General features: G+C 43.4%; 2 protein-coding genes across 8 annotated transcripts; one reads left to right on the top strand and one right to left on the bottom strand.

Annotated features, from left to right (window-relative positions):
- Positions 1-99: 99 nt before the first annotated feature.
- On the bottom strand, positions 100-6,028 carry atp5fa1 (ATP synthase F1 subunit alpha). Of its 6 annotated transcripts, XM_055873827.1 has the most exons (11): positions 5,937-6,021; positions 4,658-4,736; positions 4,240-4,409; positions 3,753-3,926; positions 2,900-3,066; positions 2,029-2,329; positions 1,606-1,830; positions 1,279-1,386; positions 823-967; positions 447-597; positions 100-317 (listed from the first exon to the last, which is right to left on the bottom strand). In XM_055873827.1, the coding sequence occupies exons 1-11, from the start codon at positions 5,994-5,996 to the stop codon at positions 239-241; spliced, it is 1,659 nt and encodes a 552-aa protein (XP_055729802.1). In that variant the 5' UTR covers positions 5,997-6,021; the 3' UTR covers positions 100-238. The 6 variants fall into 6 exon arrangements, with proteins under 6 accessions (XP_055729802.1, XP_055729806.1, XP_055729804.1 ...); XM_055873831.1 differs by lacking the exon at positions 4,658-4,736 and having other exon boundaries at positions 5,937-6,028; XM_055873829.1 differs by lacking the exons at positions 100-317; positions 447-597 and adding an exon at positions 1,045-1,233 and having other exon boundaries at positions 835-967; positions 1,356-1,386.
- Positions 5,981-8,478, top strand: haus1 (HAUS augmin-like complex, subunit 1). 2 transcript variants are annotated; one of them, XM_055873836.1, is made up of 9 exons: positions 5,981-6,071; positions 6,620-6,794; positions 7,011-7,146; positions 7,253-7,387; positions 7,492-7,615; positions 7,867-7,932; positions 8,018-8,089; positions 8,191-8,238; positions 8,334-8,478. In XM_055873836.1, the coding sequence occupies exons 1-9, from the start codon at positions 6,060-6,062 to the stop codon at positions 8,409-8,411; spliced, it is 846 nt and encodes a 281-aa protein (XP_055729811.1). In that variant the 5' UTR covers positions 5,981-6,059; the 3' UTR covers positions 8,412-8,478. The 2 variants fall into 2 exon arrangements, with proteins under 2 accessions (XP_055729811.1, XP_055729809.1); XM_055873834.1 differs by lacking the exon at positions 5,981-6,071 and adding an exon at positions 6,354-6,481.
- The last annotated feature ends 3,997 nt before the right edge of the window (positions 8,479-12,475 follow it).

Raw genomic sequence — 12,475 nt, forward strand, 5'->3', positions numbered from 1 at the left:
CACTGATTGTAAGTCACTTTGGACACGGTAAGTCTGATAAATGGCCAAAATTTACTTCTGGAAGAGAGGATGAGAGCCAGTCAAAAAAAGATCCATGGGTCCTGGAGTAGAAAGACTTTATTCTCTGTTAGAGGACATCTGTACAGTAATATCGAATACCACTTTATTTTCAGATTTGTTTTTGAAGTTTAACATCCGCACTATGCAACATTGACAAAATAGTTGACCAAAAATAAGACTACTCAAAGCTTGCCAGGAAGGTCAAGACGATCTGCTTAAGCTGGGCATCTGCGGTTTCTGAGATTTTGCCATCAGCTCTGCAAGCAGAAACAAAAGGTGTTAAAATATGTTCACGCCATGGTACGATAACGTACAAAAGGAGTCCAATAACAATACCGAACAAAGCTAAAGCTGGCAAAAACGCGGTGGTAGTTGATTTGATTTACCTAATTTGTGCTAGGAGGTCCTGGTGCTGGCTGAGAACATGTTGAAGAAAAGCCTTCTCAAACTTTGTGATCTTGGTTGGGTCCATTTTGTCCAAGTGTCCCCTCACACCAGCATAGATGACTGTAACCTGCTCCTCAATGGCCATGGGGCCTGCAGGTCAAAAAGAATGCAGTCAGTCACATAGGCAAAGGAATAAATAAAGCACAGCAGAGAACAGAGCAAACTCTACCAAGGACGACCAGGTGGAAATACAGAGCTCAGTTTCATCTACACAAGCAATTTATTCAACAGGTACCGTGCACATGTTAATCAACATTTCAGTTGATTAAAATCATACAAATGTGACTAGAACATCGCATCCTAGGAGATACTCACAGTACTGCCCCTGCTTGAGGAGCTCAGTAAGGCGAACACCACGGTTCAGAAGCTGCTGGGTGGCAGCGTCCAAATCGGAACCAAACTGTGCAAAGGCAGCCACCTCACGGTACTGGGCCAGCTCCAGCTTCATGGTACCAGCCACCTTACCAGGGAGGAAACAGGATCAGTCATTTTTTTAAGTCAGTAAAGAACAAATTCTTATTTACAATGACGGCCTACCCCGGCCAAACCTGGACGACGCTGGGCCAATTGTGCGCCGCACTATGGGACTCCCAATCACAGCCGGATATGATACAGCCTGGATTCGAACCAGGGACTGTAGTGACACCTCTTGCACTGAGATGCTGCGCCACTCGGGAGTCAAAAGTGGGACGCTTTCCCCTTCTTGTGAGTTTCTAAGGCAGGTTCCTAAAGCCAAATGACAAATATTGGGGAAAGAAATTAGTCGCCCACCTGCTTCATGGCTTTGGTCTGGGCGGCAGAGCCGACACGTGACACAGACAGACCTACGTTGATGGCTGGTCGAATACCTTTGTAGAACAACTCAGTCTCCAAGAATATCTGAGAGAAAAAATAAGCATGAGTGGAGTCATGGGTTCAGTGTTTCAATAGAGTAAACACCGAAACAGTCAATCAATCCTAAAATGACAAGTGCCATTACCAAAAATGGCAAATCAGGAATAAATGCAAGGATAGGTTTGAGGTAGCTCCATTTAAATCAGATCGTTACAATTATATTTTCAGCTCCTGATTAATTATGAAATCCATCTTTTAGCACACCTGTCCGTCTGTGATGGAGATGACATTGGTTGGAATGTAGGCAGAAACGTCACCGGCCTGGGTCTCAATGACAGGCAGGGCGGTGAGGGACCCGCCTCCGAAGTTTTCGTTCATCTTGGCTGCTCTCTCTAGCAAACGAGAATGGAGGTAGAACACATCCCCGGGGTAGGCCTCACGACCGGGGGGACGACGTAGCAGCAGGGACATCTGACGGTAAGCCACAGCCTGTGACAGGTGGGAAGCAAGGTTTGCGTCACATGAAGGTTGAGCATAAAATAAGTGCCACCCTATACCCCATAGTGTTTTACTGCATTGTCAGAGCCGCATATGGCTGGTGGAAGTAGTGTATTAACTGAGGAATAGAGTTATTTAAGATAAACCTTAATCACATATCGACCTCCGAGCCCCATCGCTTGAACTGACCTGCTTGGACAAATCGTCGTAGATGATGAGGGCGTGCTTTCCGTTGTCTCTGAAGAACTCTCCCATGGAGCAGCCAGAGTAAGGGGCCAGGTACTGCAGGGGAGCGGCATCGGAGGCTGTGGCGGACACCACGATGGTGTACTTCATGGCGTCGGCGTCAGTCAGCCTCTTCACTAGCTGGGCCACGGTGGATCTCTTCTGACCAATGGCGACGTAGATGCAGTACAGCTTCTTCTTCTCATCAGTGCCGTCGTTGAAGCGCTTCTGGTTGATGATGGTGTCGATGGCAATGGCGGTTTTGCTATGAAGGAAAGACACTAGAATGAAGATTGTATCATTTATAAAAACTCAAGTGAATGACAAAACATGCATGTGTAACAGCAGTGCATTCTGTTCTGCTCCAAGCGGGGAACGAACAAGCAACCTTCTGCACAACACACACACACAACTCAAAGCCAACCATCTTAGCCAACACATCAAGTGACTAGTCTGTCACTCTGTGAGCGACACTTGCCTTTAGATCTTAGGGAAGGTGTGAGGTCACCGATGTACTCCAGCCAATTTGCTACAGATGATTTCCGCATCCACTACACACGTATGACCATAAGTCGACATATGACATGTCTACCATGAAAAACACAAGGAGCTGATTAACAGGCCTTTACTTGACCATTGTCCTCAATAACAAGATGAACTGCTGGTTTAGGAATAAGACTTAAGTGGATAAGACAGACATTACTTAAATGTTCCCCCTCCAATTTCCCCCCCAGGCATTAGCAACTACTACAACTCAAATTCACATGGTCTAGGAATTGAATACAGAGCCTAGCCCGTCACTAAAATATTCACACCGGTAGGGCTATAGTCTTACCCAGTCTGCCTGTCACCGATGATCAGCTCACGCTGACCTCGGCCAATGGGCACCAGGCTGTCCACGGCCTTGATGCCAGTCTGCATGGGCTCTCTCACAGAAATACGGGGGATGATGCCAGGGGCCTTAAGACCCACACGCCTACGGATGCTGGACCCAAGGGGACCCTACAAAGAAGCAGTAGCAAAGAAAATATTACTTTACACCCATCCCTATCAGTTATCTAGGCAGGCGGTACCTTTTCCTTTCTGGGGACCATCAAATAACTGTCAAAATTTGAGGACCACCATTTGCGGAGTTGCAGATATCTTTTTTCCATAAAATATCTTAGCGGTCAGATTTGGAATACATTTCATCAGCAACTAACAGATTAAAGGCCTATTATTACATATGGATTTTTGCTAAACAATTTGCATTGTGATAAGTAATAAAATGGTTTAACATTATAGTCCCAACTTATTTATCTACAAAATAAAACATTCGAACCCCATGCAGTACCCCCGCGAACCACCAGATGTCAGCAGACAATAGGTTGAAAAACACTGATCTAGGCCCAGAATATTCTCAAAGTAGACGCAATAATGCACAACACAAACAGCAGTATAGTGCTGACATCAACAAAGAGCAAGCAGCGAGAGGCTAATCTTCTCTGCAGTCATCACACAGCATAGCAGGAGTGAGAAGCATACGCATGTGCTGATCCTATGCGAGTGCATCATCATGCATTGCACTCGTCTGCAATGCCTTTGGTTCACCCTGCTGGTCGTGCCAACCTAACACTGAGGCTCAGTTTAACGCTGTAAATCCTATTGCTTATCATAACCTACGAGTAAACCTCAGGGCAAGTCCTGACCTTGCCGTCGATGGCATTTCCCAGAGCGTCCACCACACGACCCAGCAGCTGTTCACCGACGGGCACGTCCACGATGGCTCCGGTTCTCTTGACAATATCGCCCTCCTTGATAAGCTTGTCATTACCGAACACCACAACACCGACATTGTCGGGCTCTAAGTTCAGAGACATGCCCTGGATGAGATTAGAGAACACTGTTACTCAAGAGTTCAGAGTTTCGGTGGAATAGACCAGCAGACAACAACATGTCGCTGGATAGCGTTATGCGAGAATAGTAGAAAGAAATAAACAGAATGGCAAACTCTCAGCTATCCACCTCATTTAGTAATTTACTTTTCATTCAATAATCTACTAGGCATGTTGACAGACATCACCGTTGAGGATGGCACTTGATCAATGGTACAACTGCAGTATATATAACCCCCCCGCAAATATTTGTTATGTCATCATCAGCTTGCAAGTCATCACACCCCACTGACAGCCTCACCTTAAGCCCAGAGGAGAACTCCACCATCTCCTCAGCCTGCACGTTCCTGAGACCGTACACTCTGGCAATACCGTCACCGATGGACAGCACGCGACCAGTCTCCTCCAGGTCAGCGCTAGTGTCAGCCCCCAGGATCTTCTCCTCCAGAATGGATGAGACCTCTGCTGTTCCTGCAGTACACATGCATGACATTTGAGAGGTAAACAAGTAATCAGACTTCGAGGAAACTGAGAAGATGCCATGAAGATAAAGATGCTACTTCTACCGAGAATAAGTTTTGAATGGCAACATGGGCTGCTCAAGACAATACCGGTTGTTCCTACCCCCAAGCCATAGAAAATGTCTTAGTAAAATCCACTTTCTCAAGGGACTTTGCTACTACAAAGTTTGGCAACATGTATCAGTCAAGAACTCTGACCCTTCTTGGCCATCCATGGCTTTGTGTTGTGCAGGTGCCTGGCTCCTACACATGCAGCAGCATAAACATTTTTGGAAACCTGCAAGGACAGTGGTTGAGATCATGTTACAATTTAAATCCTTTAAATGCAAAATAGTGACCCTCAAATCTGCATCATGTTTTCATATTTCGAATAGAGTAATGATACAGTGTTACTAGTTTACCATACAAGTTTAAAATGACCCTGCCATTAAACTGTGCCTCCTATTTCTCTTGCTTCTTCTCACTCAACTGTCAGTGGATGAGCTGCCATGTTGATAGGCATCATTAATTGGCAAACGATCAACAAAATGCACTGAGCATGTATAACAAACAAATAAAAGTTGTGCAACTTGGCTGACAAGATACATAACATTACAACATTGACTATAGTGTAACGCCGTTGGGTGAACTACTGTCATTTTGATCTGGTCATCGGAGGTAAAAATTTGGGGTGCTTTCAAGAAAACTGGTTACTCCGGAAAAGGGTAAAAATATGACATCAGTGATCTTAAGGCCGAAGCTCTAGAAAGTTGCCCGAGATTCCGACTTGAAATTCCGAGTTGGATGACTGTTCAAAATTTTTTTTCCCAGTTTACTAACCCCACCTCATCATACTGAATGACGTGTAACATTTATTTAATTAGGCAAGTCAGTTAAGAACAAATTCTTATTTACAATTACGGCCAAACCCGGACGACGCTGGGACAATTGTGCGCCGCCCTATGAGACATCCATACAGTCACTTGACTGGTTGATTGATCACACGGCTATATCAATGTGTCAAAACTACAAATACCACTACCGGTATAGACTTTTAAAATTATATGTATCTAACGTTAGGTGGAGATAGCTTGTGTAAACAGTCAAAGATGGTCGTCTGCATGCACGGACTCGTAATTTCCCAATATTCGAACACATAGATGACGTTCACTTGCTAGTGGGAACTAAGAAACTCGGAAATGTCCGATTTGTTAATTTGTCCATGCAATCTGGGATCCTTGGGGACGTCCATACCCCATCGAAGTTACCATGGTTTCACGATTAAGGTTAGGATAGTATGGTTTTACGATTAAGGTTAGGATAGGATCCCAGATAGCACTAACCCTTCCTGATTCGTTAAACGCGGCATGTGTATAACTACATCCGGTTATTAAGTCTGGCAATTCAGAGTTTCCCAGTTTCCGACTAGCACGTGAACGCGGCAATAACTCTTTCAAAAAGTATAAAAACACAACTCAGACAACACAAAAAATCTTACAAATCCAGTCCGTCGGGGAAGGGTGCGGACAAGGGCCGCGGCAACGCAAACTGACAGCATAGCTATTGATGTTTCTACGCGGATTTGTCCAACTACACGTACTGGTTAAATCACGTAAAGAAGATGGAGGACAGGGTAAAAAAGGATACTGTGAACCGGAAATATTTGCAAAATCATATGAAATAATTGTTTAATTAATGCTATCAACTGCATTTATTATTAGATAAGATTATTGGATATGAATATTGTCATAAAGTCGGATACAATCTTGTTTATGTCAATAATCTATTTGAACACTCTTGGGCAGACCAAACACTACTTCCGTTTTAAATAAAGAGTTTTTTTCCTCATTGGCTGGCCTATTTCAAACATCCAATCAAATACATCGCAAACCGGAAGCTGTAGAATGAACGGTGGGCGGGAAACGTTTCGGTTCATAGTCAGGATTCCCATTACTTTCAGAAAGCTTCTCTCAGCCGAGAGTCAGTCTTTTACTGTATTGTTTGTCTGGGCTGCCCGTTGATATGTGTGAAAAAAACAAGAAGGTAGTGTTAATACCACAGATGTTGATTGTGCTCTTATTTTAATAAATGTCTCTTTTTAAACCATCTCTCAGGGCTGTAAATCTATGCTAACAAGCTAGTGAGTTAGCTGTAAACTTGGTGTTTGTTTACACTTTTCAGGTGAGCAAGTGGCTCAGCACAGTCTTTGGAGATCAAACTATTCCAGAATATGAAGTTAACACACGGACTGTCGACATACTGTACCAGCTTGCAGAAGCAAGTGAAGTTCGATGCAATGAGACTTCCCTGCTCATTGAGGATCAGAAACAGAAAACTTCTGAGTATCAGGCTGATGGTAAAGTGAACATTGCATGTACTGTTAAATTAATCTTAAGCGGTAACCTGAATGATTGAGACACTTGGGGAATATTATGTGTCACTGGTTCAACTTCAAGCCCCACTCTGGCTGACATGTCAATACAGTAATGTTGTCTAGACACACAGCTGTGCACAGGGTCTTTCTTTTTTGCACTGTAATGTCGTTCCTTTGATTTTAAATCAATCTTTCTAGGTGTTCATCTCCAGAATGTTGTATTACAAGGAGTGGGCTTATCCTCTGGAAGCTTGTCAAAACCTGCATCAGACTACCTGTCAGCATTGGTGGCAAACGCTAAGGTACTTGGCGTCCGAGACACATCTCTGAGCAGGTAATGCACTGATGTACACACAGTGGCACTCACAGAAAGCCATACAAGATGGGTTCTCATGATAAACTTGCAAGAAAATAATCTTACATCCATGCTGTTTGTTTAGCTTTGTGCCAGCGGTGAATAACTTGACCAATGAGCTTCTGGAATCTGAAAAGACGGACAGGAGACTTGATAGGGAGCTTAATGCCCTCAGAAATAAACTTGGGTCCGTTCTTGTTCTACGGAAAACCTTCCAAGAGTAAGAGGATCACACAGTCATGAACCTGAAATGTTACATTATTTTAAATGCGCACATCTGTAAAGCTTTAGAGTTCATTAATTTATGTAATCATCTGATTACAGGGACATCAAGAACACAATGAAAGCTCAAGAGGTGGAGAGTGCCAAAGCAGAAGAAAGACTGCTGAATATGGACTTTGTCAAAGCAAAATCCAAAGACCTCTCATACCGAAACAAGAAGGCAGAGGTCAGAACCTTTGACTTCTGTCATCTTATGTGCTGTTAATGTTTACTCTCTTTTTCTTCACAGGTCAAGATATCCTTTCTGGTTTTGAGATGTTGGATTGGGGTAGCTTTTGATTTATTGACCTGGGAAGTCAAAAGTCAACCTTGAAAACATTGTCAGGTGGTTAGGGCTTTTTGACTGGTAGAAATGCATTTATGTTATTCTTTTGGCTTTTGTTTAAAAGCCACGCATTTTCATTCTCTCACCCTCAGGACCAGCTGACATCCAGACACATGGAGAATCGGATCTCCCACCAAGCTCTGATGGAGCTATTTGAGGTATCCTCATGTTATGATGGACATGTTGGCTGTTCTGCTTTGCTGTGAAATGTATTGCAATGAGTTTCTGATCTTCCCTTTGCAGCAAGTTTACACGTTGAAACAAGAAATTCTACCTTTGTCAAAGAAACTCGAACCGTACAGAGATTTGAGCCCAGTTAAGAATTTTATTTTTTATTTTTTAAACTACATTTAATTTTAATTTTCCTTTTTTTATTTTGGTGATATGCTCTGCTTAATGATATCGTTGTTCCCTAGAGTCCATCTCTTGCTCAAGTGAAAATTGAAGAGGCAAAGCGAGAATTGGTGAGTTTTGCCATTCTTCAATACAACAGGAATATTGTGATGTTACTGTACATTGTCAATTATATTTGAATTGAACTGTTTTCTCATTGTTTAAGGCTGCAGTTGATGCTGAACTGGAGATGAAGGTGGACTTCATGAATTCCTCCTTGCCTAAAGGGCACCCTTTAAAATGACACAATTTGGGGGATTGTAATTGTAGAAAGTATATGTAATGATAATAAATGTCAATGGAAATTGTAATGTGTTTTTCTTCCAACTTGTCATGGGCTGCTTGGGCTATATGTGTTAACTAAACGGGGAACTTATTTGTCTTACGGGATCTAAAATGTGGTTGGGGGCTCCGTTTTGGAAGATGTGATGCAATCATGGAGCTTCCGGAGGCATGCAGGGTCCAGATTGAGCTCTGCATCGCTGTGCGCATCCCAAATGTTGTAACAATGCGTAGAGCTCCATATATCTCTGCATTTACATGATTGTTTGACGGTAGGTGGGGGCAGGAGGTCCTGTATAAACGCAAACTCAATTCCTTGACAACAGCTCTACTCCACTGCTCTGTGAAGTGCAAGATGTATGAATGCCATTGACGTCTGCAAAGGCCGTATCATCGTAAATGCAGATGGCGGATTGACCATACCGTGCCTCTTCCACTGTACAAAACATTAGGTGCACAGTGCCTTTTACACTGAGTTTGCTAAACATTAGGAGCACCCATTTTTGCCTTCAATTAGTCAGGGCATGGACTCTACAGTGTCAAAAGCTGTCCACAGGGATGCTGACCCATGTTGACTCCATTGCTTCCCACAGTTGTTTCAAGTTGGCTGGATGACCTTTGGGTGGTGGACCATTCTTGATACACACAGGAAACTAATAAGTGTGAAAAGCTCAGCAGTTTTGCAGTTCTTGACACACTCAAACAGGTGTGCCTGGCATCTACTACCATACCCCGCTTTTTATTTAACCTTGATTTAACTGCAAGTCATTTAAGAACAAATTCTTATTTACAATGCCCATTCAACCTCAATGGCATACACATGGCGCAAGGCTTAAAAATTATTATTTAACCTTTCATCTACACTGGAGTTAAGTGGATTTAACAGTTACCATCATAAGGGATCCTAGCTTTCACCTGCATTTACCTAGTCAGTTTATTTTTTTTTATTTCACCTTTATTTAACCAGGTAGGCAAATTGAGAACACGTTCTCATTTACAATTGCGACCTGGCCAAGATAAAGCAAAGCAGTTCGGCCCATACAACAACACATAGTTACACATGGAGTAGAACAAACATACAGTCAATAATACAGTGAAAAATAAGTCTATATACAATGTGAGCAAGTGAGGTGAGATGGGAGGTGAAGGCAAATAAAATATATTAAGAAATAAAAATATAAAAAAGTCCATGGTGGCGAAGTAAATACAATATAGCAAGTAAAAAAACACTGGAATGGTTGGTTTGCAGTGGAAGAAGGTGCAAAGTAGAGATAGAAATAATGGGGTGCAAAGGAGCAAAATAAATAAATACAGTAGGTAAAGAGGTAGTTGTTTGGGCTAAATTATAGATGGGCTATGTACAGGTGCAGTAATCTATGAGCTGCTCTGACAGCTGGTGCTTAAAGCTAGTGAGGGAGATAAGTGTTTCCAGTTTCAGAGATTTTTGTAGTTCGTTCCAGTCATTGGCAGCAGAGAACTGGAAGGAGAGGTGGCTTTGGGGGTGACCAGAGAGATATACCTGCTGGAGCGCGTGCTACGGGTGGGCGTTGCTATGGTGACCAGCGAGCTGAGATAAGGGGGGACTTTACCTAGCAGGGTCTTGTAGATGACCTGGAGCCAGTGGGTTTGGCGACGAGTGTGAAGCGAGGGCCAGCCAACGAGAGCGTACAGGTCGCAGTGGTGGGTAGTGTATGGGGCTTTGGTGACAAAACGGATGGCACTGTGATAGACTGCATCCAATTTATTGAGTAGGGTTTTGGAGGCTATTTTGTAAATGACATCACCGAAGTCGAGGATTGGTAGGATGGTCAGTTTTACAAGGGTATGTTTGGTGGCATAAGTGAAGGAGGCTTTGTTGCGAAATAGGAAGCCGATTCTAGATTTAATTTTGGATTGGAGATGCTTAATGTGAGTCTGGAAGGAGAGTTTATAGTCTAACCAGACACTTAGGTATTTGTAGTTGTCCACATATTCTAAGTCAGAACTGCCCAGATTAGTGATGCTAGTCGGGCGGGCGGGTGTGGGCAGCAATCGGTTGAAGAGCATGCACTTAGTTTTACTAGCAGTTGGAGGCCACGGAAGGAGTGTTGTCTGGCATTGAAGCTCGTTTTGGGGGTTTGTTAACACAGTGTCCAAAGGGCCAGATGTATACAGAATGGTGTCGTCTGCGTAGAGGTGGATCAGAGAATCACCAGCAGCAAGAGTGACATCATTGATATATACAGAAAAAAGTGTCTGCCCGAGAATTGAACCCTGTGGCACCCCCATAGAGACTGCCAGAGGTCCAGACAACAGGCCCTCCAATTTGACACACTGAACTCTATCTGAGAAGTAGTTGGTGAACCATGCAAGGCAGTCATTTGAGAAACCAAGGCTATTGAGTCTGCCGATTTTAAAAATGCGGTGATTGACCAGAGTTGAAAGCCTTGGCCAGGTCGATGAAGACTGCTGCACAGTACTGTCTTTTATCAATGGCGGTTATGATATCATTTAGGACCTTGAGCGTGGCTGAGGTGCACCCATGACCAGCTCGGAAACCAGATTGCATAGTGGAGACGGTACGGTGGGATTTGAAATGGTCGGTGATCTGTTTGTTAACTTGGCTTTCTAAGATTTTAGAAAGGCAGGGAGGGATGGATATAGGTCTATAACAGTTTGGGTCTAGAGTGTCTCCCCCTTTTGAAGAGGGGGTTGACCGTGACAGCTTTCCAATCTTTGGGGATCTCAGACAATACGAACGAGAGGTTGAATAGGCTAGTAATAGGGGTTGCAACAATTTCTGCGGATAATTTTAGAAAGAGGGTCCAGATTGTCTAGCCCAGTTGATTTGTAGCCACTAAGTACCCTGGTTTAAATGAAGATATGGATTTCTCACCCTTCCTGTAGGGTCGTGATGGGTCCATTTGCTGTCATCTAGTGGACATTTTGCTCTATTGCCCTCAGCTATGTTTGGACTACTGTTCATGTTTTGCTGTGGTCTAGTGTACTGTGGAATATATTGCTTTCTTGTTCTGGACACTTCTCCCAGTCATGGTTAGGGTTGGGACTGCCTCTCTGGGTGTTCTGATGCTTCTAACTTGGAGTTGTATGCTCATGATAACATAGCTACAGTATTTCACCTTTTCATTTGTATATTATTGCTTACTAGTTGTGTCCAATTTGGTAACCACTCCCTCTTCTAATTAGGGCTAATTGGAAAAGCCTTTCAAAAGAGGACATTGTATTCTCCCTTTTCTGTACTCCCTGACGAAGGCCATGCAGCCGAAACGCTGTCGGTTTTTAACAACTTTGTTTCTATTGAACATGCCATACTAATAAAGGCATTTTAATTTATTATATGAAGAGTGCCTTAGTCCTCCTTTCTTTTTGATGACCTATTTACACCTTTTACCAAAGAGCACCTTCTATCTACCAAAATATACTATAGTGTACCTCAGTAGCGCTTCCCTTCCTCCTCTTTCTACTAGGTTAGCAATAGGGGTTGCAACAATTTCTGCGGATAATTTTAGAAAGAGGGTCCAGATTGTCTAGCCCAGTTGATTTTTAGGGATCCAGATTTTGCCGCTCATTCAGAACATCAGCTGTCTGGATTTGGGTGAAGGAGAAGCAGGGGGCAAGTTACTTCAGGGGGTCCTGAGATGTTGGTAGGGGTAGCCAGTTGTAAAGCATGGCCAGCCGTAGAAAAATGCTTATTGAAATTATCGTAGATTTATTGGTGGCGACAGTGTTTCCTATTCTCAGTGCAGTGGGCAGCTGGGAGGAGGTGCTCTTATTCTCCATGGACTTTAGTGTCCCAAAACTTTTTGAAATTAGTGCTACAGGATGCAAATTTCTGTTAGGAAAGCTAAGGCTAGCTTTTTCAAACTGACTGAGTGTATTTGTTTCCGCATATCGCGGGGGCTATTCGATGCTATTGCAGAACGGCACAAGATGTTTTTGTGCTGGTCAAGGGCAGTCAAGTTTGGGGTGAACCAAGGGCTATATCTGTTCTCAGCTCTACATTTTTTGAACGGGGCATGCTTATTT

This window comes from Salvelinus fontinalis, chromosome 21 (assembly GCF_029448725.1).
Source record: "Salvelinus fontinalis isolate EN_2023a chromosome 21, ASM2944872v1, whole genome shotgun sequence".
Lineage (NCBI taxonomy): Eukaryota > Metazoa > Chordata > Actinopteri > Salmoniformes > Salmonidae > Salvelinus > Salvelinus fontinalis.

Bases quoted from the DNA above. Each gene is read 5' to 3' on its own strand.
- atp5fa1 (XM_055873827.1), bottom strand. From the start codon at position 5,996: ATGCTGTCAGTTTGCGTTGCCGCGGCCCTTGTCCGCACCCTTCCCCGA. The intron at 3,927-4,239 runs GTGAGGCTGTCA...AATCTCATCCAG, and splicing joins AGTTCTCCTCTGGGCTTAAG to GGCATGTCTCTGAACTTAGA. The intron at 3,067-3,752 runs GTCAGGACTTGC...GCTTCTTTGTAG, and splicing joins GAAATGCCATCGACGGCAAG to GGTCCCCTTGGGTCCAGCAT.
- haus1 (XM_055873834.1), top strand. From the start codon at position 6,461: ATGTGTGAAAAAAACAAGAAG. The intron at 6,795-7,010 runs GTAAAGTGAACA...CAATCTTTCTAG, and splicing joins TTCTGAGTATCAGGCTGATG to GTGTTCATCTCCAGAATGTT. The intron at 7,616-7,866 runs GTCAGAACCTTT...TCTCACCCTCAG, and splicing joins ACCGAAACAAGAAGGCAGAG to GACCAGCTGACATCCAGACA.